This window comes from Eptatretus burgeri, chromosome 8, assembly GCF_056783735.1.
Source record: "Eptatretus burgeri isolate ZD-2024b chromosome 8, Ebu_testis_v1, whole genome shotgun sequence".
Taxonomy (NCBI): Eukaryota; Metazoa; Chordata; class Myxini; order Myxiniformes; family Myxinidae; genus Eptatretus; species Eptatretus burgeri.
In genome coordinates this window covers 95,839,871-95,866,517 of record NC_140968.1, presented here as the reverse complement: position 1 = coordinate 95,866,517, position 26,647 = coordinate 95,839,871, and the positions used below count along the sequence as shown (strand labels likewise).

Sequence of the window (26,647 nt, the reverse complement as noted above, 5' to 3'; positions counted from 1 at the left end):
TCAAATTCAGGGTCCAAGTTCTAGGTCATTTTCGGCCAAAAATGAATTAATATAATAACGAAATTTTCAGAGCGATGGTGGTCAAGCGTTTATTCATTAACGGCGATCACTCCCATTCATCATCAGAGCCGAATGCAAGATCAAGATGTTCAGTTTCCTCGTCATCTTCCACATCTGCTTCTCCTTCTTCTTCCACTTCATCTTGGTCTTTGTCTCCTGTCTTGAACGGGTTGAAGCAGGTGTCACTACAAACACAAACACAAGCACAGTACACAGTGCATGATATCTTCCCATGGTGACAGCTGCAACGTTCAGTGCCGCATGTCTTCACTGCCGCCTTACAGCCGCACCGCACTACATCCATGAGATCTTGGGGTCCTGGGGGCTGATCGGAGGTTGTTGGTACTGGGGTGCCATCTTTTATTTCCCACCCATACTTTGTGATGTCAAGTTCAGGTGGAGCCTGCTGGTCAGCAGATTTTGCAAGTATGGTCTGCATCCCTGGCTTAGCGCGGCCATACTCCAGCATACCTGTGGGATGAGGTTGCTGGAATTCATGTGAGAGGACATGTGTAGTGCGTCGACCATTGGGTGTGAATACCTGGAGATCGAAGTTGTCAAACCACGCATAGATGATGCCGACGGTTCTACACAACCCCATGAACTGGTGGAGAACCTGTGCATTGTCACCGAGTAGACGAGCGGCTGATTTTCGTAATCTCGGGGCCTCACCGTACAAGGTCGTGAAGCCATGCTCATGAAGGAGTTTGAGAAGTTCGGAACTGCCGTGCCGGTGCAACAGTTTGATGGCCAGTCCTAATGTTGTCTGATTTCTGGTACCTGCAACGTGACTGAATTGACTGGCTCGGGCTCAGAGATTTATTGGTCACTTTACCACCGGCGACCAGGTCCAAAACCAACTTCAACAAACTTGGCCTGGTCGCCTTGATTGTGTTGGCCTGTGTAAATTCTGATAGGTCATAATTGGCACTGTTGTACTTGACCGACCGTGCCTCATGCTTGATCTGCCTCACCACGGAAGCAATGCTCCTCTCATCCATATCATCTACCTTAACTATCTTGAGACGTTTAGCAACGGACTCACAGAAACCAACAATGGTAGCACAGCCATCTACCTGAACAACGATAACATCCTTACTCATGCAGTCAGTCAACTTGCTCAACATGTCACGTCGAGCAAGCTTGCCACCTAGATCCGAGTACAGGGAATGCAGTTCAACCTGTCTCCATTCATGTACTCAATGACTTCCTTCCGAGCATTTTCATCTGCACTACCAGTTGGCAAATCGGCATATGTGGGGACTTTCGTGAAACTGTTATAGCAGCGGACGTGGTACTTGCACTCAGCAGAAGGTAGATCAGAAACAAAAGCAAGGTGCAACTTGACCCTTCTAGCGACATAATCATTACGCTGCTCAGCAACATCAAGGAGCATATCTTTCATAGTTGGGAATGGGTTACGTTATATGTCAAAACGTTCTTTGGTCATACACTCACGAATGCGGTCCCATCTTTCTGGGTGTCTATCATCAATGGGTAAACATTCCTCGCTACAGAACATACAATCACGTTTGTACTCAAACACACCTTTGTCAGCGACCTTAATATGAGACCTTGTAGTTGTCCTTACACCCTCATCTTCAGCCTTTCTTTTCTGTGACTTTCTCACTCTCTCAATTTTCTATTTTGATGTATAAGTCCAGTAGCAACCTTTGTGGCAGGCTATGCCTGCCGCATCTCCACCAACATCAATAATGTTCTGTAGCTTAGCCTGCAGGTCCCCTTCTCCACGGGATTTGGCGCACGAGATGAGCTTCTTGATCCCGATCTCAGTGAATTTCGTTTCTTCTCCACCTCCGTGACACACCGGGAGAAGACACCTTGAGTCAGCCATCATACGTTTCTCTGAAAAGAAGAAGAGGTGAGATTAGAATCAACGAGTATCATCAACTATCGAGTAGGAGTGATCTGCAGTTGTTGCAGGGGTCAAAAAGTGTTAAACCCCTCAATAGTCCAAAAATGACATTGAACTTAACCTTTGACCCTGAATTTGACCCCGAACCACACAACTGGCCTCAGAAATCGATTCCTCACCTCAAAATTATACGGAAAAAATGTATCACATGTGATTGTAGGTTGATTGGTTGAAAAGTTATTTTCCACCTCCGTCCGAGGCGGCCATCTCGGATTTATGCAAATTATTGGAGTTCCCCAAGGTTGCCACTCCGGCAACCAAGCTAAATTTTTTTCTATCGACCCATGCGAGTACAAAACCATGAAAAAACAATACACTTCTCGCAACAACAAGGTACTCAACTTGGCAACTGGACTACTCTGGAACACGTTCCAATCACAAAAGCGAACATTTTCTCGGTCCGATCCTCACACTGGTACTGTATTTCAGACAAGCCTCGTCTAACGTCTGTCAAACTTGGGGTCTTTCGGCCACTGGTGTAGCATGAAACAATCTCGGTTTGTTTTACTTCAAACACCAAGAACGCATCCACTTTCCATACTTGCGGAAATTCGAAAATTATTAGCCGTTTTGAGTTAAATCATACCACAATGTAACCCGTAAACAATAGAGAAGTGGCGTCACGGCTAATGGTGAAGAGGAAAAACATTTTCTCTTTTAAATGCAAAATTACCTACTTTACAAATCAGGAAAAGACACTATATCTATTTTGTAGGGTATCAAGGGATAGGTTGGAGTCGAAGTGGTCTGAGTGGTTTGGGTTTCCCTTAAAGGATGTAATAAAGGACACACACAGTCACCAACAATGAATGTAACGTGTTAAATAAATTGGTGTATAAGACGCTGCATCAATTGCGGTAAACTTCTGAAAAAATTTTCGTTTCTCTGACCTTTAAAATCTTAATTTTATTTCAATTGAATCATATACTTCAACAGTGGAGAGCACAAATCCCCTTTTTAGCACTTTCAAAACCCTTCCCGTTAGCAGTACGTGGACAAAATATTTCAGCATTTTACATCGTCACAACCAATCAAATTTGCTGCTTGTAGATCCTGACCATGTCCTTGTTTCTGAAGACAACACAGTGATGTGTTCTATGAATTCTCTAGTTGTTTTTATTATGTTTATTTGTTATTTGTTCGCCAATTCATCTGACTTGTAGTTATTGGTGTTTGTGGATTCTGTTTGGCTGCAAATATTCCAGGTCTGACCACACTGGAGTTCCGGACAATGTGGCTGCCATCAGTGCACTGGCCAAGTTTCCCCAGCCGAAGCAGCTTCTGCACAATGTGCTGCAAATTGCCACTGGTAACCCAGCATCCAAGGTGAGAGAAGCTTGTGCATTCAATTTCAAAATGAGGTGTCTGCATTTCATTGAGGCTGGAAGGTCAACATGCCGACAATATGGCAGAGGGTAACTGGTGAACTCAGGACAAAGGTGAATGCAAGTGGGGTAGGACAGAAGGGGGCAAACTGTTGAGAAGAGAAATTGAAAGTGGGGATGAGAGGAGATGGAAGGTTATGATGGATTGAGTGGAAGAACGAGACTGGGTCGATGTTGGGTGGTGGTTCCACAAATTACCTCAAAGGGGGCCATGAAGGTTGAGTTGCCAGGAAGCATTGATTTGGAGATTTAATCGAGGAATCTGGTATTGGGTGCACACATTGCCTGTTGCAGCTTTGGAAGGTCAAAACAGGGAAAAGCCAGACGAGGGTTGGTTGGGGAACTGAATGGAGAGCGACTAAAGGATAGGATGGGGAAGGGATGGGTGGAGGAAGAGATTGGTGGTGGAAGGAAAGGAAAGAGGGAGGAAGGGATGGAAGAATGCAGAAGAGAGGGGTTCTGTGTATGCTTCGCAAAGAAAGAAAGAAAAGAAAAGAAAAAGCTTTGTAACTTCAAACACCTGAGGCTGCTTGGACAACAACCTGCCAGTGAACTGTGCATGTATCCATTCTCAGACGTGACAAGTTTCTGCTAGTTATTTGTTTTCAGCCTGATGCACCTCAGAAATCATTCAATGCAAACTTGTCAGGGCTTGAAGTTTTGAAGGTTTTTTTTTTTTTCTTTGTTTTTAATTTCTGCCCTTTACCATTTCCATATTGCCTGGAGCAGCGGGCATGAGGTATGAAGCTCCACGTGAACTTTCGTCCTGGAATCATCTGCAAGTGGGATGAAGATTTTGAAAGGAGGCATTAAGAAATAAATTCTGGCATGGATCTAAATGTAGATGGATCCATGCCAGAATTTATTTTATTTTGTTACCTCCGCTACCGAGAGTGGACAGAGATTTTGTTTTCACGTCTCTTTGTCTGTGAGCAGGATATCTCAAAATGGTATGGATGGATTCGGACGAAACTTGGTGGACAGGATGGGTGTGTGACGAAGATGAATTGATTAGATTTTGGTGAAAATCTGGATGCTGGTCTGGCCCACCAGTGGAATACAAAACGTAAACTGCACAACCTGGTGGAGGTATATGCTCTATAATGTGCCATTCTAGTTGTTTTTTTTATTTTATTTTATACAAAGTCTCAGGTTGTGGAGGAGCAATAACATGCAACACAATAATATAATGAGAGGGGGGGGGCAAAACGCAGAAACAGGGTTGGGAGACAAAATAGAGGGAGACTTGAACAAATGAGGGATGTGTGGAGGTCAGCAGTGACTGGATTTTGAGAGTTTCACTCGAAGTGGGGAACAGCCCAGAGGGGAGAGCAGTATTCCATCCAGCTGCTGATTAAGTCATTGATGGGAGTTCAGGTGTGCCATGGAAGGAATTTGCATGATGGAGGATGTCCAGTCAGTGAATGGCTTTGGAGGCAAACTTTGAAATATGGTTTTCCCAAGATGCATCATGGCTCGCCGTGAGACGAGTATGAGTGCCCAAACTTCTTCAAAGAGGGTTGTTGAGAAAGTATTGGGGGTTGAGAGGGTTGCTGTACAGACAGTTGAGAATTGGGGAGTTAGAAAGAGAGAAAGAGAGCTGGAGAATTTATGGGATTTCTCAGGGTGAAGACATTCCAAGTGTTTGAACAGCTGTTAGCTCTGACTGGAGAATCCTCTATCTTGTTGCTGATGACTCCATCTTCTGCCATGAAATATTCCAACCCTAACAGCTTGTGATTTTGTCAATCTCTGAAAAGGGGGGCCGAGAACACAGCTTTCAGGGTACTCCAGCCTTAACAGAGAGAGGAGATGAAAGGATTCTGTTGAGTGTGACACGTTGGCTACAAGAGTGGACGAAATCAGGAAGCCATGTGTTTTGTTGGCCTTGGATGCCATAGGCAGAGTTTGGAGAGTAAGGCCGGATGCCAGACTATCAAAAGCGCGAGATATGTCCAGAGAAATGGCCCTGATCTCATGTCTGACATTTGGGGCCTCCATCTATTGTGGGGTGAGTATAAGACGTATGTCCAAGGTAGAAACAGCATGTCTTTTCCCCCTTTCTTTGCCCATTTCCATACTTTTCTTAACCTTTATTTTACTTTTCCCAATGTATGCACTTATGTGAGATAGATGCCTGAAAAGTCAAATTGTGTTCTTTTGAAGAGGAAGTTTGAATCCTATCGGCAGAGAGTTTGGAGAGTAAAGCAGGATGCCAGACTGTATCGAAAGCACGAGACATGTCCAAAGAGATGACCCTGATTTCATGACTGACATTGAGGGCCTCCATCCATTGTTGGGAGAGTAAGAAGCAGCATGTCCAAGATTGTGACCTGGTCTGAATCCGAACTGATTATCTGAGATGAGGTCATTGGAGAAAAGGAATGATTTGATGTCAGCTGTGATGAGGATTCCATGACCTTGCTGATTATTGGAATTAAGCTGATTTGTCTGTTGTTGAGACATGTCTTAATATGGGTTAGAATTCTGACAAATAACATTTTTCCTTTTCTCTTCATGATCAGTTGATTTATATGTAAAAAGTTGAGGTTTCCTTTTCCTTGCCGATGCTATGAGAGTACAATTATGGTTGGTTGTTGGTGTTTTTAAGACAGTCGATCAGTGTTTGAAGGGGATGCTAAGAGGATTGTTTGGGGAAAGGAATGAAAAATTATATCGTTTTTTACAAACACTATTGGTCAATTTGTAGATTATCTCTGGCAAGAGAGTGGACCATGTTATTCAGGTGTCTGGTAAGTGTTTGCTTTGGTGATCACCTGCCTTCCCTTCTCTTTTCTTTATTTTTGGTCATATGCAGTATATGCAGTACTACTCGAACCGGCGTCCACCATTTACCTGCCGTCTCAAGCTCTTCTGGCCCAGTCCAAATGACTTTGTTGCACAGTCCCCTAATAAAGAACAAGCCAAGCGTTGGGTCACGGCACTTGCCTGTGTGTGGTTACAGGTAGCTGTTTTTATTGTATTTTAATTCTCCACTCTCTCACAATATTTCTCTATCTAATTGGATGACCTTGGGATGCCATTATTGTTGTGGACTCACCCTCTGGAGAGGTTTCGGGATAATCAGTCTGTGGTATATGCCCTGGGCAGGCTTTTTAATTTTTATGCCTCCCTAACCGAAGGCCCGGACGATTGTTTTTGGGTTGTCCGTTCGTGAATGCTTAACAGGTCTTTGTTACCATGATAACTTGTTAAATGCTGAAGGGATTTTGACCAAACCTGATATAAGTATGTACTACGATGCAGTGATGGGCTTTATTGATCTTGGGTTCAAAATGTCAACTGTTTATAGTCATGTAACCTTTGATTTAAAATCATTGTTACCACAATAACTTGTGAACCAGCGAAGGGATTTAAACCAAACCTGACACAAGTATGGACAGTGATGCAAAGATGAACTGATTCAATAGTTCAATAGTTCAAAGGTTTATGTGCCCTTTGAAAATCATTTTGCAGATCATATTTCAAGGCAGAAATATTTGATTATTTTCTCTCTTCCACTTCTCTTTTTGCATGCATCTCTTCTCTCTCTCTTTCTCTTTCTCTCTTTCTCTCTCTTTCTCTTTCCCTCTTCCTCTTTCCCTCTTCCTCTTTCCCTCTTCCTCTTTCCCTCTTCCTCTTTCCCTCTTCCTCTTTCCCTCTTCCTCTTTCCCTCTTCCTCTTTCCCTCTTCCTCTTTCCCTCTTCCTCTTTCCCTCTTCCTCTTTCCCTCTTCCTCTTTCCCTCTTCCTCTTTCCCTCTTCCTCTTTCCCTCTCCCTCTTTCCCTCTTTCTCTCTTCCTCTTTCTCTCTTTCTCTCTTTCTCTCTTTCTCTCTTCCTCTCTTTCTCTCTTCCTCTCTTTCTCTCTTCCTCTTTCTCTCTTCCTCTTTCTCTCTTCCTCTTTCTTTCTCTCTTCCTCTTTCTTTCTCTCTTCCTCTTTCTTTCTCTCTTCCTCTTTCTTTTTCTCTTTCTCGCTTCCTCTTTCTCTCTCTCGCTTCCTCTTTCTCTCTCTCGCTTCCTCTTTCTCTCTCTCGCTTCCTCTTTCCCTCTCTCCCTTCCTCTTTCTCTCTCTCGCTTCCTCTTTCTCTCTCTCGCTTCCTCTTTCTCTTTCTCTCTGCCTCTTTCGCTCTTTCTCTCTTCCTCTTTCGTTCTTTCTCTCTGCCTCTTTCGCTCTTTCTCTTTCTCTCTTCCTCTTTCTCTTTCTCTCTTCCTCTTTCTCTTTCTCTTTCTCTCTTTCTCTTTCTCTTTCTCTCTTCTTTCTCTTTCTCTTTCTCTCTCTTTCTCTCTCTTTCTCTCTTCTTTCTCTTTCTCTTTCTCTCTTCTTTCTCTTTCTCTTTCTCTCTTCTTTCTCTTTCTCTTTCTCTCTTCTTTCTCTTTCTCTTTCTCTCTTCTTTCTCTTTCTCTTTCTCTCTTCTTTCTCTTTCTCTTTCTCTCTTCTTTCTCTTTCTCTTTCTCTCTTCTTTCTCTTTCTCTTTCTCTCTTCTTTCTCTTTCTTTTTCTCTCTTCTTTCTCTTTCTCTTTCTCTCTTCTTTCTCTTTCTCTTTCTCTCTTCTTTCTCTTTCTCTTTCTCTCTTCTTTCTTTTTTTCTTTGTCTCTTTTTTCTTTTTCTTTTTCTCGGTTCTTTCTCTTTCTCTTTCTGTCTTCTTTCTCTTTCTCTTTCTCTCTTCTTTCTCTTTCTCTTTCTCTCTTCTTTCTCTTTCTCTTTCTCTCTTCTTTCTCTTTCTCTTTCTCTCTTCTTTCTCTTTCTCTTTCTCTCTTCTTTCTCTTTCTCTTTCTCTCTTCTTTCTCTTTCTCTTTCTCTCTTCTTTCTCTTTCTCTTTCTCTCTTCTTTCTCTTTCTCTTTCTCTCTTCTTTCTCTTTCTCTTTCTCTCTTCTTTCTCTTTCTCTTTCTCTCTTCTTTCTCTTTCTCTTTCTCTCTTCTTTCTCTTTCTCTTTCTCTCTTCTTTCTCTTTCTCTTTCTCTCTTCTTTCTCTTTCTCTTTCTCTCTTCTTTCTCTTTCTCTTTCTCTCTTCTTTCTCTTTCTCTTTCTCTCTTCTTTCTCTTTCTCTTTCTCTCTTCTTTCTCTTTCTCTTTCTCTCTTCTTTCTCTTTCTCTTTCTCTCTTCTTTCTCTTTCTCTTTCTCTCTTCTTTCTCTTTCTCTTTCTCTCTTCTTTTTCTTTCTCTTTCTCTTTCTCTCTTCTTTTTCTTTCTCTTTCTCTTTCTCTCTTCTTTTCTTTCTCTTTCTCTTTCTCTTCTTCTTTTTCTTTCTCTTTCTCTTTCTCTCTTCTTTTTCTTTCTCTTTCTCTTTCTCTCTTCTTTTTCTCTCTCTCTCTCTCTCTCTCTTCTTTTTCTTTCTCTTTCTCTTTCTCTCTTCTTTTTCTTTCTCTTTCTCTTTCTCTCTTCTTTTTCTTTCTCTTTCTCTTTCTCTCTTCTTTCTCTTTCTCTTTCTCTCTTCTTTCTCTTTCTCTTTCTCTCTTCTTTCTCTTTCTCTTTCTCTCTTCTTTCTCTTTCTCTTTCTCTCTTCTTTCTCTTTCTCTTTCTCTCTTCTTTCTCTTTCTCTTTCTCTCTTCTTTCTCTTTCTCTTTCTCTCTTCTTTCTCTTTCTCTTTCTCTCTTCTTTCTCTTTCTCTTTCTCTTTCTCTTCCTCTTTCCCCCCCCCTCCCTCTTCCTCTTCCTCTTTCCCCCCCCCTCCCTCTTCCTCTTCCTCTTTCCCCCCCCCTCCCTCTTTAGGAGAAATGGTAAATTAGGGGGAATGGTAAATGTTTAACAACGATGATTAAAATAAATAAATTGCAGTATACAGAACACTTTGTTTTATTTTATTTACACTTCATGATGATTATGATCATGAAGATATTGGTGGTGATGATGATTATGTGATTACGGTGGTGGTGGTGTTGGAGGGGAAGTCAGAAGGAAGATTCATGCCAACTGCAGATGCACTCTCATCCAGCCTGCCTAACACATTCACTTTTCGCTCAAACTCGTCACTTTATTTTGTCTCTTTCCAGCAAACTCACCTTCCCCACTCATCTTCTGCTTGGAGGCCATGATTAAGGGCAATTGATAAGTGGGAAAAAACAACAACTCTCACATACTGGAAGTCAATGAGTTGTGAATTAAGAATTCATATATATTTCCCAATTGGCGAGTACTTGGAACTCGCGAAAAGAGAACGCGTGAATACAGAGGATTTACTCTGCTTCAGTCATTGCAGAGAAAAACTTATTTTTTTAGCCGCGTCTCGCGTAGCGAACACTGGCTCTAAGAGAGCTCCGCGTTGTTGTTGTTGTTGTTCTTCTTCTTCCTCTTCCTCTTCCTCTTCCTCTTTCCTCCCCCTCCCTCTTCCTCTTCCTCTTCCCCCCTCCCTCTTACTCATCCCTACCCTCCCTCTTCCTCTTACTCTTCCCCCCTCCCTCTTCCTCTTACTCTTCCCCCTCCCTTCCTCTTCCTCTTCCTCTTCCCCCCTCCCTCTTCCTCTTCCTCTTCCTCTTCCCCCTCTCCCTCTCCCCCCTCCCTCCTCTTCTATCTTCTTCCCTCTAATTCCCTCTTCTTCCCTCTTCTTCTCATGTAACCTTTAATTGAGATCAAACGTATCAGTGGGTTGATATTGATGCAAGCAGAGACTTCATTGCATTCACGTCAAACTATATTTTATAGTTTTCAATACATCATCGATGTTTGTGGAAGAGTCGTGTGGTGGAGGGTAAAAAGGCAAAGAATCAACATTGGGGCAGTTGGACATAAGTAAGGGAAGGAATGAATATAAAATGAGAAGGGAGAAAACACAATAACCTACCATTAGGAGGGGTTGGTTTGAGCTCGGTTCGGTTAGGTAGGGTAATGGGGGTACAAAATATGTGAAGGGATGGTTGATGCACCACTTCCTTCGAAAACCTTGGAGGGAGAAGTGTGGTGTGAATGTGGTTCTGCAATTGGGAGAAATGAGGGCTAAAAGAGTGGACATGTGCAGAAAGTCAGAATTTTGGGAGTTTAACCAAGAGAGGGTTATTGGAGGAGTGCAGGAACTCTATCCAATAAATAAATAAAATTCGCAAGAACACTCCAGAATGGGCAGATAAATGATTATAATAAACCGCAGCATTTGTACAGCACCAATGTATCTGCCAGTTAAGCAATTCAAAGAAGCAGTGGGCCATGCTATTCGGCCCATCAAGCCTTGACCAATGGTTGCCAACCCATGGTTGGTTGTCTGTGCTCTATCCTTTTTAAATGCTGAGTGTCAAACAGGGAAGCAGCATTTACCTTTTTTTTTTTTCTTTTCTTTTTTTTTTGTACGAGTCGACCAAGGTTCGAACTGCCGACCTCCCAAGTCTCAGAGCAGATGTTCTAACCATTACGCCACCGAGTCGGGTGCTAGCAAAGAAATGTCAACAGTTAGACGAGATAAATATCCTTAATAGATCATCCTCCATAGTTGGACAAGACCATCCAGAGTTAAGGATACTGGAAGAGTATCCTTGACTATGGAGGATGGTCTTTTAGAGAATAACGAACCTCTTCTGTGCATGAAGGAAGCAGTCATTGGAAGTTCTTGCATCTTTAGATACTTTGTGTAACATACCGAGGAAGGGAGTGAAATATGTCGTCGTCCCATGCGTTTTGGGGTAAGAAGACAGACCATGTCGATCTGCTCTCTTTATCAGTTTTCTTCTTTCAGTCCTTTTTGCTTTTGTTTAAATCGTTTTTTCTTCCTTTTCCTTTTTAATTGACAATTTATATATGCTTAAGAATGGAACACAAGTGTCTTAAGGTCTCATTAAAGAGAAATAAATAAACATGAAATTAGCAAATGAATTTTTGGGTTACTTTCACTTTAACTTTATGGCAATACTTTTCAAGGAGTTTTGCAGTTCTTGTGATGTGTGGATAAACCAAAATTAAAAAGCAAAGCATTGAAAGACAGCTTAAGAAATTAAACTGGTAAACGGTGGACTCTGATTTAAAAAATAATAATAATAAATATTTTTAAAATGGAAAATTTCTTGTAAATGTCAACTCTATTTGTTAGTCTATTGAGCATTTTCATGACATATCAACGCCCTTAGGAGCAAGGCTTGGTGAGCTCGCATGGTCAGCCACTGCCTCAGGTGGCCTATTGCCAGGAAGAGGTGAAGAAGGCTCGGGCACGCAATGCTCTTCCGACACCAGTCTCCCTGCCACCGATGCTGGCATCTCAGTTGCACGCCTACTTGGTTCAGGTGAGGTCATTTCCACCATTTATTTTACATTTCTCTGATGTATCATACTCTGTAAGCCTGGTGTTGGCTTTGCGGTTTGGGTGGTGGCTTGGGATCCTAGGGTCCTGAGTTCGAGCCCCGTTAGCCACTGAATTAACACCAGGGGGTTGACTCAACCTGTCATCCTTCCGAGGTTGCCGAACTGAGCACCAGTATACTGGTAATAGGGGCACTGCATCAGCGGCATCACTGCTGCGCCCCTAACCAATGATGCAACCAGCAGCCAAAAAGGCAGCACACGATGGGAACCATACTTTGTTGCAGAGTGTCGGTGCTGCTGAAGCAGTTTATTAGCAAAGATTACACTGGGTAGTTTTCCCATTGCCTTCCCAGCAGTTGTTAGGGCAGGAATTTGGAATTTGTTCATGGTTCCCTCGATAACTCGCCGACTCTTCGCAAAGGATGCTGTGAGATCTTAAATGTCTACGAGCGAATGCCGGCAGATGGGACGCCCAGTTTAACGTTCATCTGAGAGACGGCACACACATCGATGAATCACCCTACCTGTGAAACACTGGGGTGACAGTTTATAGCTAGGTCATCATTCGAACCCAGGCTAGACAGCTTGCAGGCAAGTGTGTGTACTTCTTGGCCATCTGCCAGCCCCTTTTACATTTACTCTTCTTTTTTTTTTGTGCCCTTTTATTTGCTTCGTGTACATGTTGGAGTTTATTAGCACTTCCATCAGTGCCTTATCTTTTCAGGATGAAGATTACACATTGTTTTTGTGTTTGTGTGTATATTTGTATGAACTTTCTGCAGAATGAACCTTCTGAGGAAGAACAGAAGGATCTGATGGATGAGGAGGACTTTGAGTTGGAGGGTTTTGACAAGAAAGACATTTTCACCGGGGAAGACTACACTCCATTAGATGCAGAGTTAGAACGCAGCATGAACCTGAAGCTGAACAGTCTTTGGTCTTCGGGTCTGCGACCGCCCGTCTCTGTGCTACCCATCAACAAGTACAAGAAGGAGATCCTTATGGCTTTGGATCGTCACCGTGTCATCATCATCTCTGGAGATACAGGGTGTGGCAAAACGACACGTATCCCGCAGTTCATCCTGGAGCAGGCCGCGCTTGCGGATCGTGGCGTCACCTGCAATGTCATCGTGACGCAGCCACGAAGGCTGAGTGCCATCACCGTGTGTCAACGTGTGCAACATGAGCTGGGTCCAGCACTATGTGGGAATGTCGGCTACCAGGTCTGGGCTCACATTTCTCTTTATTCATTATACTTCTCTCTCTTTATCTGTCTGTTTAAGGAGAAGTAAATTGTTGCACAACCTTTTTCTGTAAGGCTCACTTGCCTGCACCTGGATTTCTTCTGATGACTAATGCAGTGCTGTGTTTGATCTTCCCTTTGACTCTCTTCGCAAAATGTGTGCCTTTGTTTTTAGCTCTTTTCGAACTTTTGAGGTTTATTCTTCATCCGTAATATTTCGACGATGATGTCTTGACCTGTTCTGAAGGAGAGCGAGGGCTGGTGTGCATGGGGAATTGTTTGCCACACCTCAAGTCTGGCTTTTAAATTTGTTAAGATATTGTTTTGAACCGTTGTCTCTGTAATTAATATTCTTTGTCAATACTTACAGGATTTAGACCGAAGTGAAATCGTCCTGAACAATAATCTGCATCAACTTGGTTGTGTGCAGCCTGTGTCATATCCTATTCGCAAGCGATTTGTTGTATGCTGATTAGTTATGAAACTTTGTCGCCAATTCATCTGTCTTTGATATTGTGCAAGATCAATCCTTGGGGAAAACTTTGCTTCTTGTTGGTTCTACAAACAATAGCACAACCATAAAATGAAGAATAACATACAATTGGAGGAGGAGGGGAAAAAGGAGATGCAAAGAGGAATGGGTTGTGATGACTAATGGCTGACAGTGTACAGATGAGTTGGGCTTCAATACCGGATCAAGCCGGTTTACAATGCAACTTTGTACATGCGTACCGAGAGAAGAAAAATGCATGTAAATTGAGGGACCAACTGATTGAAAACTGTTCTTACGATTAACAGAGTACTGTATTCCTTTTCTAGTTACCAGTCAGTCTTGTGATATTGTTACCGTCATCCAGTCGATCCGATTACCTGATACAAATCCGGTGAGTCTTGCAAAAATGATCCAAGAGGTCAGGTGAGTCCACAGCTTCAGGTCAGATTGCGGCCTTTTATCTCCGCTACCGTACCTGTTGGAACCATTGAATCAGCCAAGCTCTACGCCGATAGGCAACCGCGTTGCCAACCAAACCTTGGTCACGTGACATCCTTTCCAACAACCAGTCAACCCTTAACGGCGATTAACAAAACCACCAGTTGAAGCCATCAGGCCAAGCACAATTCACCTGAGACCAAGTCTGGGCTAATGTCAATAACGGTAAATGGCATGGGGAAGGACTGCAAACCTTCACCCTTTCATTCCTCTTTTTTTTTTTTCCTGCCTATGGAATAAACTCCCGCACTCTTCAATCCCATTCTTCCCTCCAGGTCTTCAAAACAACTGGTCACCACCATCTCTTCTCTTCCCCCATCCAAAACTTCAATCTTTTCTCCCCCCGCTAATCCACTCCAAACACACCTTCAAATTCCCTGCTTTCCTTCCTGAAAGTACCTGTAGTGTAAGGACCTGAAAGTCCCTGTAATCTCCATCTTGTTTACCCCCATGTTCCCTGCCCCATCCCTCTCCCTTCCACAGATCTCCTCATGTTTCTGTTCCCCACTGTTTTGTCCTACCCTCTCCTCCCCCCTCTTGTTGTACGTTATGTGTGTTCACTCTCACACGAGCCTCGGCAGTGATTAAAAAAAAAAGGGGGGAACGAAAGGAAGCAAAGCACAATTAATGAGTTGACCAACAAAATAATTCATAATAATTCCCCCTTATAAAGGGGGTTGGCCCTGCAAAACCAACCCGAATTAAAATAATTCATAATAATTAAAATAATAATAATAATCGACTGACCAAAATCATTCCCCACTCCGACTGATACACGTGCCCACGGATCAACAACAAATGGGTCGGTTAATTATTTCAAACTTATCTGGGCTCACATCCATTTGGCAAGAGAGAGACTGAGGGATTTACAAGACAAGAAACCCAGTGGGACACAGCAGGGACCAACCGATGCCGTCGCAGAAAACTGCAGTCAGCAGCAGAGCCAGCTGTGATGGCCGAGAAGGGGAATCTTCACTGGCTCAGTGGAGGCGTGTTGCAGGTTGTTTGCAGCCTCTCTGTTGTCAGACCCAGGCATCTGCTCTCCCGCTGTTTGCGACGCACCCCTTTTATATCCTCTGCCCCCACCGTCGGTCATGACATACTGAGCCCCTCCCTGCTCCGCCCTATTGGTCCGTGCTCCACTTTATGAATGAGGGACCACCAATCCACCACTTGGCACCTGAGCAGCCCCTCCCCCCTCTTCTGCCGAGTGACCCAGGTCACTGTTTTCCCACCTAAACTTGTGCTCCGTGGCCTGGTGAATGATTTAAAAAAACCAATTGAAGCCAGATTCCAAAGGTTTACACATCAAATATAAGGTCAGAAGAAATGGCGATTTATTTTATTATTATTTATTTATATTTACAGACAGACATTTGAGAGGTGGCCATCGTCTAAACATGATCGCGACGCATATCCGATATCACATTCAATTGCTTTTATGCTTATTTTAAACACTCGTTAAATAACTACACTTAAAAAAAATTATCAACCCTTGGGAGTCATTTCCATAACAAGATTATTTGTTTCGTCTGCTACACATATTGACACCATGAATCTCGTTAAAATGCAGGCATAGCTATTTCATGTCTTCAGTGTAAAGTATTAAAATGTAAAGTATTTCACTTCAGTGCAAATTGTTTCACCCAACTGTTCCTGGACTCTGTGTCCTTTTCTTCTGACAAAGTGGAGAGCTTGCTGTCAAACCTCGACTCGCGTTCTGCAACCGGTCCAGACGGCATCAACCCACGCGTCCTAAAAACCTGTTCTTTTGCTGTTGCTCACCCTCTCTCTGTTCTATTCACCCTCTCATTTGCTCAAGGTCATCTGCCATCTGCTTGGAAATCAGCAAACATTACTGCCCTGCATGAAAAAGGTGCAAAAACAGACCTCTGTAACTACAGACCAATCGTTCTTCTCCCAATCATCAGCAAAGTTATGGAATCCATCATCGCTTCTGACATTAAATCCTTCCTCTTCCACAATGGCTTGATTTCCGATCATCAATTTGGTTTCAGACCAGGTCACTCTACCCTGGACATGCTGCTTTTGCTCTCCCAACAATGGATGGAGGTCCTCAATGCCAGACGCATACGCTGGCATAACTTGTAGGCACGCTGCGCGATCGTTGACACACGTCGACATACGTTACTTGTACATTACTCAAAAGTTGAAACGCGTCAATGTAATGGTTAGCGTCGGTGTCCAGACTCCCTGTTTTTTTTTTTTTTTTTCTTTTTTTCTTCGGCATGACGGTCATGTTGACACTTCGATTTATAGTGCGGTTATGATTTAAATCGTTGAGCGCAGCCTATTAATTATATTATATTATAACCGCACTAGAAATCGAAGTGTCAACATCACCGTCATACCGAAGAAAGAAAACAAAAAAAAAAACAGGGAGTCTGGAACACTGAAGCTAACCATTACATTGACGAGTTTCGACTTATGAGTAACGTCTGTCAACGATCGCGTAACATGCCGACAACACGTTACTCATAGGTTAGAAATATGTTTCGGTTACCTCGACGTGTTTCGACTTATGAGTAACTTACAAGTAACGTGTGTCAACGATCGCGTAACGTGCCTACAATTATGGCCAGCATTATGCAGAACGTGTGAGTCATACGCTGCCATACATCGAAAAATTTCAAGCATGGAAAATTTGTCTAACACCTCGGCGTACTACGACGTATGCCAGCGTGCTATTAACGTATACAGACTTACCCATAACGTATTCGACGTGTGCCAGCGTTTTAGCCAAATTTTGCATACGTCAGGCATACGCTGGCTGAATCGTCAAGGTGTGACAGGGCCTTCAACAAAGTCTCTTCTTATGGTATCCAAGGCCTTCTCCACTCATGGCTCGCAGACTTCCTCTCTTGTCACAGTCAACTTGTGACCCTAAATGGAGTTCTCTCATCCCCTCTTCCTGTCCAGGCTGGAGTTTCTCAAGGCAGTGTTCTGGGCCCTGTTCTTTTTCTGGTTTTCATCAATGATCTCTCTGACTCTGGAAAATCCTCTTTATCTCTTTGCTGATGACTCCACCCTCTGTTGCACCATCTGTCATCCCTCAGACCGGTAAGCAGCAGATTCTTCGCTCTCTGCAGATCTGGATAAAATCACAAACTGGTCCAACACGTGGAACATGTCTTTCAATCCTGACTAATCTCACACTCTCACTTTGTCTCTCCGAAAGTACCGTTTAGAACCCCCCCCCCCATCTACTTTCTCAAAAATCCTCTGGAAGAAGTTTGTTCATTCAAGCTTCTGGGTCTCACTCTCTGCCATTGTCTTTCCTGGGAAAGCTACATTTCCAATGTGGCCTCCAAAGCCAGTCGTCGACTGGGCATCCTCCGTCGTGCAAAGTCTTTCCTCGGCCAACCTGAGCTCCTGACTCTGCAGTCGTCTGCAGCATACAAAGCTTTTGTCTGCAGTCTGATGGAGCACTGCTCTCCCCTCTGGGCTGGTGCTCCTGCCTCACACCTTTCTCGGCTTCACGCTGTGGAAACCAAGGCATTTCTGATCATTGGTATTTCCCGTGATGAGGCTGAGTCTTTGGGCCTCTCACTGCAGGCAGGTCAGTGGTCTTTCTGTCTTCTCCGGTCTCGCCCCCCCTGCTTTGTCTGCGATTTTCCCCACCATATTTCCACAGGACATTCAAGGTCTGCCAGCAACCCACTTCTGGTAAAACTACAAAAATCACGAATCGCTGCTCACCTTCACTCCTTCATTCCTCTTTTTTTCCCCGCCTTTGGAATAAATTCCCACACTCTCTTCAATCCCATTCTTCCCTCCAGGCCTTCAAAACAGCTGTTCATCACCACCTCTTATCGTCCCCCATCCAAAACCTCGATCTTTTCTACCCGCGTTAATCCACCCCAAACCCACCTCCTTCAAATTCCCTGCTGTTCTTCCTGAAAGTCCCTGTAATGTCCATCTTGTATACTCCATGTTCCCCGTCCCATCCCTCTCCCTTCCACAGATCTCCTAATGTCTCTGTTCCCCACTGTTTTGTCCTCCCCACTCCCGCCCCTCTTGTCTCATGCCCCCCTTGCTGTGCGTTGTGTGTTATCTCTCATACGAGCCTTGACAATGTATACAAAAAAAGGTCTGTGGCAGGTGTGGTAGTATCTCACTATATTAACTTCTCACATTGAAAAATATATAAATACTTTAAGGGGGAATCATTTTGTCTCAACACCAGTCACATAACATATTGACTCACCGATGGACAATTTTTAAAACATTGCACCTCGTAAAAAAAAAAATGGACGTAATCAGAACTTCTTCTTGTTCTCTTCTTCCCTTTATAAGGGGTGAGGTCCAATGGCATGAAGCTTCTGCCCTGGCTTGACCACGATACTCCTCCACCTCCCTCTGCCCTCATCCAACTCCCTCCACTCTCCAACCACCTATACCTGACGGATTTACCTTTTTACACAATCCTCCCATCTCAACCATGGTCTACCTCTTTTCCTCCGACCTTTCCCCCTCAATCTATCCGCTCTCTTTGCCATTTTCTCTTCCCCCATCCGCACAAAGTGTCCAGCCCATCACAGCCGGCATTTTACTCATGGCTTGTAGCATGGTATTGTGTACACTGTGATCCTAAATGAGGAGAAAGCTTAGAAATTGAACCCAGTTTTAATAAGATAAACAATCTTATTGTCATATAATGCCCAAGTGTCTGTGCTTTCAGAAAATGCATACTTTGCTATGGGTCCTATGGATACAGTTGCTTTCAAAGCATGTTTTTTTTATCCAAACACAGGCTATTTTTTCCATTTTTATAGCTCATTTTTTTAGAAATGGGTTACATGTATAATTATATATGTTGTCCAAAATGGTTGAAAATGCATTTTTTGTTTGATATTGTTGTGGATTTTCGCCCGTTCGGCGTGCCGGCGACCACCTTTAGCTAAATTGCAGCCGCGCGTGCCCACCGAACGAACAATCCAGTCGCAGCTTTTCGGATCAACGCCGAAACCCAGCTATGGGTGTTGTTAACCACACCATAAATCAGCCAACTCTTCTGTCCACGCGCTACAGGATTGATCGCCGAATTGCCAATGCACCTAAGGCCAAAAAAAAAAATGTTGCATTGGCGTAACGGGTCACTGAAAAATAGGGTAGGTCGGTCGGGATCTTTTATTTTTTTTTATTTTTATTTTTTCCGAATAAATCCCTCCCAAAATCTCCCCCGGCTCGAGTACCACCCTTTTTGTCGGCGGGTTCTGTCCGAAACACTTCCGGGTTTTTGCGATCGCGATCGCAATCAACAAGATACTTGAAAACGATAGCAAAACAACAAAAATAGCAATAAAATAGGGTCGGCAAAATTTTTCGATAGCAAAAAAACAAAAAAAAAAACGTAGGGTCGGCGGAATTTTTAGGGTCGGGCGGGTTACGCCAATGCAACATTTTTTTTTTTTTTTTGGCCTAATTATTCGCGCAGACAGAAATGCCGGGGATTTACACCTCAACGGAGCCTACACGAAAACGAGCCACTTTTAAGCAGCTCGTTCCGTTTGCGATTGCCGAGCGGTTTTATATCGCCAAGCCCCGTCGGACCAGATGTACATTTTATCGGCTATTTAATCAGCCAGCTACTTATTCCGAATGCAATTATGGCAGTCAATGGTAGGAAAGGACGCAACGAGCAGGTGACATTTCAACAAAGGGGGACATTTATTTGTACACGTATGCAATGAATGGGGGGATAGGGGACAAGACACGAGCAAAAAGACCAAGAGCCTATATCTATTTATTATCTACATGCACCTAGTCAGTTCACTACTTAAGGACAAGGTGCCACAGACTTCCATGCAAAAACCCCAGAAAAGAAAGAAGAGAACTGGGCTCGTAAGCCTTTAATGTTCCTTGAAGCTGGGATGACCGAAGGAGCTCTGTGAGGCCATCCATGCAGGTTACCTTCGTCACCCTTGAGGCGACTCGATGGTCTTTTCGTTGGCGACCCTCTGTATGTCGCTGTGGTCCAAGCGGCAGCTGTGGTAACGATGGCTTGGTTGGTCCCAGGCCTAGCAGCGCGGCCTGGTCGATCGGGCCTGGCCGACGACTGTTCAGAGGAGCGAATGGGCCTTGCTCTTTTTGAGTTGATGCTCTTTAAGAGCCCGCTCACTCCTCAGCGTCGCTCGACCGACTCAGGGCTCGATCGTCCAGACTGTTATGTAGCCTGCTGGCGACTTCTCTCCGGCTGCAACTCGACCAACTCCGACCAACTCTGGCGCTCTCCACACCGACTCCTCTGAACTGGACTCCACACTCCACCGGACTCCAAACTCGACTGTAACGGCCCAGCCCAAGAACTCTCTTCTCGGCGTTTCAGCCCGGCCTTTTATCGGGTTCGGGGGCGGAGGGGGGGGTGGGGTGCTTGGTCTTTCACCTTCGACCCTTCACCCCCGACTGGCTCTGCCCCTTTCGTCGTTTTGATCCGTTTTGAAAGTCATGCGCGGACGCGTTTGAGATCGCTCTCACAACGCAGCCGTGTTTGAAAACACCCTGCCGCTGCGAGGATGCCATCGTGTTCGCCTGTGGAGATGTTGGTTTTTGGGGATGTTGTTGCTGGTGAAAAGATGGCGGCGCCATGGAGATGATGGTGAGGAGATGTTGTTTGTTTGTTGAAATGTTGTTGTTTGTGGAGATGATGTTGTTTGTGGAGATGATGGTGAGGACTTGTTGTTTGTGGAGATGATAGTGATATATTGTTTGTTTTAAAATAAAGATAGAAAAAGAATAACGGTTAACTCAAAGATGCACAGCCTGGTACACGAATAATTCCCGTTAGACATTGGTGGAGAAATATAACCTGGAACACACACTTATCGACATAACTGATCTTCGGGGAACCTGAATGGTGTTCTGTGAATTTCCACAACTGTAATAATATATATCATTATACATAAGAATAGAACAATTCCTCGAAACAGTACATTTCTTATGACCTTCTGCATATCTTGGCACCTTCAAATGTGTAAACTCTCAGATTTTGCAAAATTTCCCCCAGTCATCGTGAAGCTTACAAAATCTTATTCCAGAAATTTGAAATGCATCTGATAGAACATCTTAAATAGCAATTTACTTCTGCATAAAGTGATGATTTAAAATGTCAAGTTTCAACATGGATCATTACTACATACCAGTTTTTAGGTTCACTTCCATGATTGGGTCAAAAATGTTAGGAAGTACGTAACAAATTGCATTTACCAAGCTGCTACAAAATTACTGGTAGCTATAAGCTTGATTTTATAACCATAGAATAAGTTTACCAAGATGGCCCTATGATATAAAAATCAATACCAAAGGCCAGTTTGTATTCAGTATACAGAACATCAAAGGGCGTTAGGAAGTACGTAACGTTTTAAAGAAATCTGCACTTTCAATCCTAAGATGTTAGTTTGGTTCATCACAGCATGTATTTCTATGGTTAAGTTTATGTGCATATATATTTATGACCTGAATGAACACTGATCAATTTGATCAATTTGTTAATTTCATATGACCTTGACCTCTTTGCTCAAGGTCAAATATCAGGAAAACCAAATATTCTTCATATATGTGGTTTCCAATTAGTGTATAATACATATCAAAGCCATCAGACCAATTTTAGAATGATATGAGTGGTTCCTTGATACAGATAATAATTGATAACCAACTTTGACCCTGTCAGAGCAATAGAAAGAGGAAGAATTAAGCTCTGCCCAAATAGATCCTGAATCCCCATGATGTTGGCTAACAAATGATTTGCAAAATTTAATCATACAATGACTTTCATTTTTTGGTCCCCCGTGTCCTAAATGTGTACATAATACCTTGCTACAAGCCTCATCTGCACATCAATCTTCTCCGTCAGTTCATCCATCCTCTTCTATACACCCTCTTCACTCCCGCAATCCTCCTGACCCAGTTGTTCTCACAAACCTGCAGCCTCTGTTGTTGTCTCTGTCAGTGCCACCATCTCCAGGCCGTGAAGGTCGGCCTGCATTGCACATGACATCAGAATATTCCCTTTCAATTTTCTTTATCGTTGTCTGCCATTACTCCCTCCTCCATCCTCCACACATTCACACCCACCTGAATCCTCCTCCGCACCTCTGCCTCGGTCTTGCGATCCCCAGTCACTGTTCCTTCTAGATATTCAAACCTATTTCCCTGCCTAATCTCCTTCACCTCTAACCTGATATTAATTTATTTTCTTTGCTGCCCACCCATATCGCCTGAGTCTTTTCCATACTCATCTTCAGCCCATTCTTCCCAAATGCCTCCTTCCATTCCCCCAGTACTTCCTGCACCTTCCGCTTACTCTCCACCACAAGAGCCAGATCGTCCACGTACAACATCCTCTGCATACTACCCCTCAAGCTCACCTTCCTTCTTTCCAGCTACATCACCATGACAAACATGAGTTGGCTGAGAGAGCTTACCTGCCTCAAATCTGTTCACACTCAACTCCTCACATTCCAGGACCAACCAAAACTCTTCCCTTCATTCCCTTATACCTGACGTCTGCTTCCGGCACTCCCATCCATCTCAGTGTCACCATCACCATCTCTCTCGGGGCAGTCATAGGCCTTCTCAAGGTCCAAAAATCCCAATAACATCCCACCTTGCATGTCCAACCTCTTCTCCACCAGCTGTCTCAGGGCAAACATCGCATCCATCATCCCCATACCCTTTTTAAACCGCTGCTGGTCTTCTCCGATCTCCATCTCCACACTCTTCCTTATCCTTCCATCCAGAATCCTTTCCAGCACCTTCATGACATGACTTAGGAGCATAATTCCCCCGTACTTCCTTGGAACTCAAACATCGCCCTTCCCCTTCCATATCAGCACAATTAACCCTGTCTTCCGCCTCTCTGGAATTGAACCCTTTCTCATACGTGCATTCAACAGCCTCTTTGTCCAACTGACTCCGACTTCTTCAGCTGCAATTATCATCTATGTACACACATCATCAAAGCCTTGCGCTCTTCCCTTCATCCTTTTCAAAGTCGTGCGCACATCCTCCTCTGATCTCCACCAATTCCACTTTCCCCTCGACATAATACGGTAGCTCCAGCTCACCATTGCTTCCTTCCCACCCCCCCCCTAACCACCATCAATCACTGCACCCCCCCCCCCCACCCCAAATGTCCTTACAATCATCATTCCTGTCACAAGCCAATTTAGATATCATCTTCCTCCCATCATTCTCTTCCAACTTGTACACCTCCTCTTCCATATTATTCCTCGCCTTATCCCACAGCTCTCCTTGCTGCTTTCTTCTTCTGCCCATACAGGTGCAGCAGCCCCACATACAGCTGCCTCCCCCTTTCCTTGTGCAGCAGCCCCGCATACAGCTGCCTCCCCCTTTCCTTGATCTTCTCTATCCTCTTCCAAACTTGCTTCTTTGCACCAACTGTCTTCACTACCTACTCCATCCACCATATCTGGTTTATATCCCTTGACGATGCACCCTTTTCTGACATCCTTCCACACGAAACTTTTACAATTCCCCTAGACACCTCTCTGTACTTCTTCCGCTTTTTCGCGAAGTTGCTCAAACCTAGCCCTCGACCTCTCCTTGTTCTCTATGCAAACGTTTTCCCCGACATTTCCTCCACCTAATAATTTTCCAACCCCTGCTCTTGACCTCCCTCCTTTTCTTTATCCATACCACAAACATCACAAGCTTGTGCTGGGTGGTAACATGCTCTTCTGCCACTGCCTTACAATGCTCAACCCTCCACAACTGTCACTTCCTTACCACCACCAAATCCAATTATGTTCTATGTTTTCCACTCCTATGGAAAATCTGATGGCTTTCCCGCTTTTGAAAGAATGAACCAGCTTTGGCCATCCCATTTCTCGCCACCAGCTCGCGACCCTCTCTATTCCTCGTTCTCAAACCAAATTTACCAACACATTCATCTTCACCCGGCTCTGCTACTCCCACATGCGCGTTAAAGTCCCCTGCAATGCACAGCATCACCTCCAGCTCAATAATTCCCATCATCCTCTCCAGTGTGTCCCTGAATTCCTGCATCTTGACCCCAGACCTTCCCATTTGTGGCCCATATACTGACAAAACACAAACAATTTGCTTCTGGATCACCACCCATGCCATAACTATTCATCCCTCCCATCTTTCCACTCTGACCACCTGCTTGCTGATCTCTTCCGATACTACTATTCTCACGCCATTACTCCTTCCGTCACCACCTGCATGCAATGCAACAGCTTGTGTCCTCCTACCAAAGCTTGTGTCCTCGCCCTGTCTCCATTTCCATTTGGTCTCCTGCACATGCAACACTTCCAAACTCCTTCCCTGCATCATCTCCACTTCGACCCTCTTCCCCCATTGATCCCACATTTAAACTACCCAACTGGACCATTCTTCTGAATCGCTGCCCACCTGACAGACCTTGTACCATCTTGGATAATTTGGGACGTTCACGTTATCAATCAGCAGTGCTTCTGTCTGACCTGTTGGACCATCGACTCTCACCTGCTGTCCCCATCGTGTGTGCATGCACGCACACCTCTTTCGCTGCTTGTCTCCCCCCCCTCCTTGTTCTCATTTTCAACTTCAACACTCGACTATGCACTCCTCCCTCAATGACTCACTCCTCCCTTACTAAAGTTTTTTTTTTTTTTTTTTTTTTTTTTTTTTTTTTTTAAAAGAAAAAAAATCTATTTTCAAAGTAAACAGTCATTGCCTTTAACACTCAATTCCTTGTCCTCAGTCTGACCCTCGACTCCCATGTGCAATCCTCCTTGTTCAGACTCTCTGCCAAGCCTCTCACTCTGTTCGCCAGTATTCTGCTGTGCAGGGCCAACCCACGAGGGAAAACTGAGCCGAGTCCGCAGGCATCCACGCCAAACCGCCCCACCTCACCGTGTGTCGAACAGATGTAAAGTAATTGATAATTACAAATGTAAAGATTAATCTGATAATCAAACAGGCGTAAAGTCATTGTAACGAACAGATGCATCATCCTTAAAAATGTAAGGCTGCATGTATTTCAATATTTGTCTTATGATCTCGGTGTAATGCCTTAAAGCCAGGTGCACTGAGAGATTTGATGCATTTATGAGACACTGATCTAATTTGGCAACTGTGTGGTCCATCTTCTGTTTCATAAAATTTTCTTATCCTTCAAATTTTTTCTTGGGGAGAACCCCATTATATTGTTACGGTCGTCCGGTGGTCGGCCGCCAACCGACCGCTCTGACGGAGCCGCAAGTCGAGTCGGCCCGACCGATCGCCCGGAGTACAGATGACCGCCCGGATAACTCCGAGTCGACGGGTCCTTGTACAAGAACAGAAATACGCCAATGGGCAGATCACGTGGGGTAGGATCGATTGCCAATCTTCAATGTACCTAAATACCCACGTGATCCAACAACCGGCGTATTCCACCCTCAACGGAACTCGTACGGAACAAGCCGCTTAAGCAGCTTGTCCCGTGCGCGATTCCGAGCTGCTTAATCGCCGAGAACCGTCCGTCCAAATGTCCCCCTTTTACGGCAAACCAACGGCTTTCTAACTCCCAACACACGAAATGCTCAGTCAATGAAAGAATCGACGCGACGAGCTGAAAGCATTTAACAATTGGGGTATTTATTAATAATAATGGGGAACTCGGGAAGCACGTAAGAGCAGAACGATACCGACTATGCGAAATGCAATGCAAACATTTACAGCACACAAAGCACTTAACAATTCTCTACTTATTAGACGGGCCCACGGACACACGTACGCGCACACCACACACACACACACACACACACACACACACACACACACACACACACACACACACACACACACACACACACACACACACACACACACACACACACACACACACACACACACACACACACACACACACACACACACACACACACATACACACACACACACACACACGAAATGGTGGCTGAGGCCTTTAATAACGGGCTCCAGCTCAGAGGACAGGTGAGCTGAAACCCAGGACCTATCTCGAACCTCTCCACCTCGTGTGGTCTTCAAGTTGTTCGGACCCGGGCTCCAGCGAGAGCGAGCTGAACCCAATTGCCGTGAGCCGCGATCCTTCCCGAGCTCCAGCGAATCCTCCCGCGCTTCTCAACACGTGCTGGTGAGACGAGGCGCCGATCCTTCCCGTCGATGCGTTGCTTCCCCGAGGAACCACCTCCAAGATGATGTCGATGAGTCGCACCAAGCCGGGAACCAAACGGAGAACAAAGAGCTCCACGAACCAAGAAGAAGAAGCCACCACTCGCCGCTCGAGCAGAGCGACTAGCTCAACTCTCTTCCAAACAAAGCAGCTCGAAGCAAAAAGCTCTCCCGAGCCAAGCAGGACCCGACGGCCTGCTGAACAACTACTCAGCAGAAGCAAAAAGCTTCCGAAAGCCCCAAGCCAAACAGGACCCGACGGCCTGCTGAACGACCACTCCTACCGAACAAAGAAAGGATCTCCTCTTTATCCTTCTCTGCCCCCTCCCCCGCGCCCGGCATGACTCGTGCCCTCGTGATCCATCCCCCGCTCAACCACGGGTGGGAGAGAGTTGTTGACGTCATGAATCACGGGACGGAATGGCTCTTCTTCCTCTTCGCAGAAGAGGGGGAGGGACGTCTCCATTGTTTCGTGATCGCTCCCTAACTAATGAAATGAATAACACAGCGCACTTAATAGATTTCTGCCCATTAAACAATGGAAGGTGAACTATCTGGGGAACAAGCACTTATCGACATAACTGACGAAAGGAACCTGAATGTTGTGTGCAATCGAATTCCCAAATTCATA

General features: G+C 44.5%; 1 protein-coding gene across 2 annotated transcripts in view; it reads left to right on the top strand.

Moving 5' to 3' along the window:
* Nucleotides 1-26,647, top strand: part of DHX30 (DExH-box helicase 30) — a 114,673-nt gene that overhangs the window by 31,620 nt on the left and 56,406 nt on the right. For both annotated transcript variants that reach the window (XM_085893095.1, XM_085893094.1), the window contains exons 5-8: nucleotides 3,202-3,322; nucleotides 6,200-6,346; nucleotides 11,428-11,580; nucleotides 12,382-12,822. In XM_085893095.1, the coding sequence (XP_085749221.1) occupies nucleotides 3,202-3,322; nucleotides 6,200-6,346; nucleotides 11,428-11,580; nucleotides 12,382-12,822 (862 nt within the window). The remainder of the gene's footprint in view (nucleotides 1-3,201; nucleotides 3,323-6,199; nucleotides 6,347-11,427; nucleotides 11,581-12,381; nucleotides 12,823-26,647) is intronic.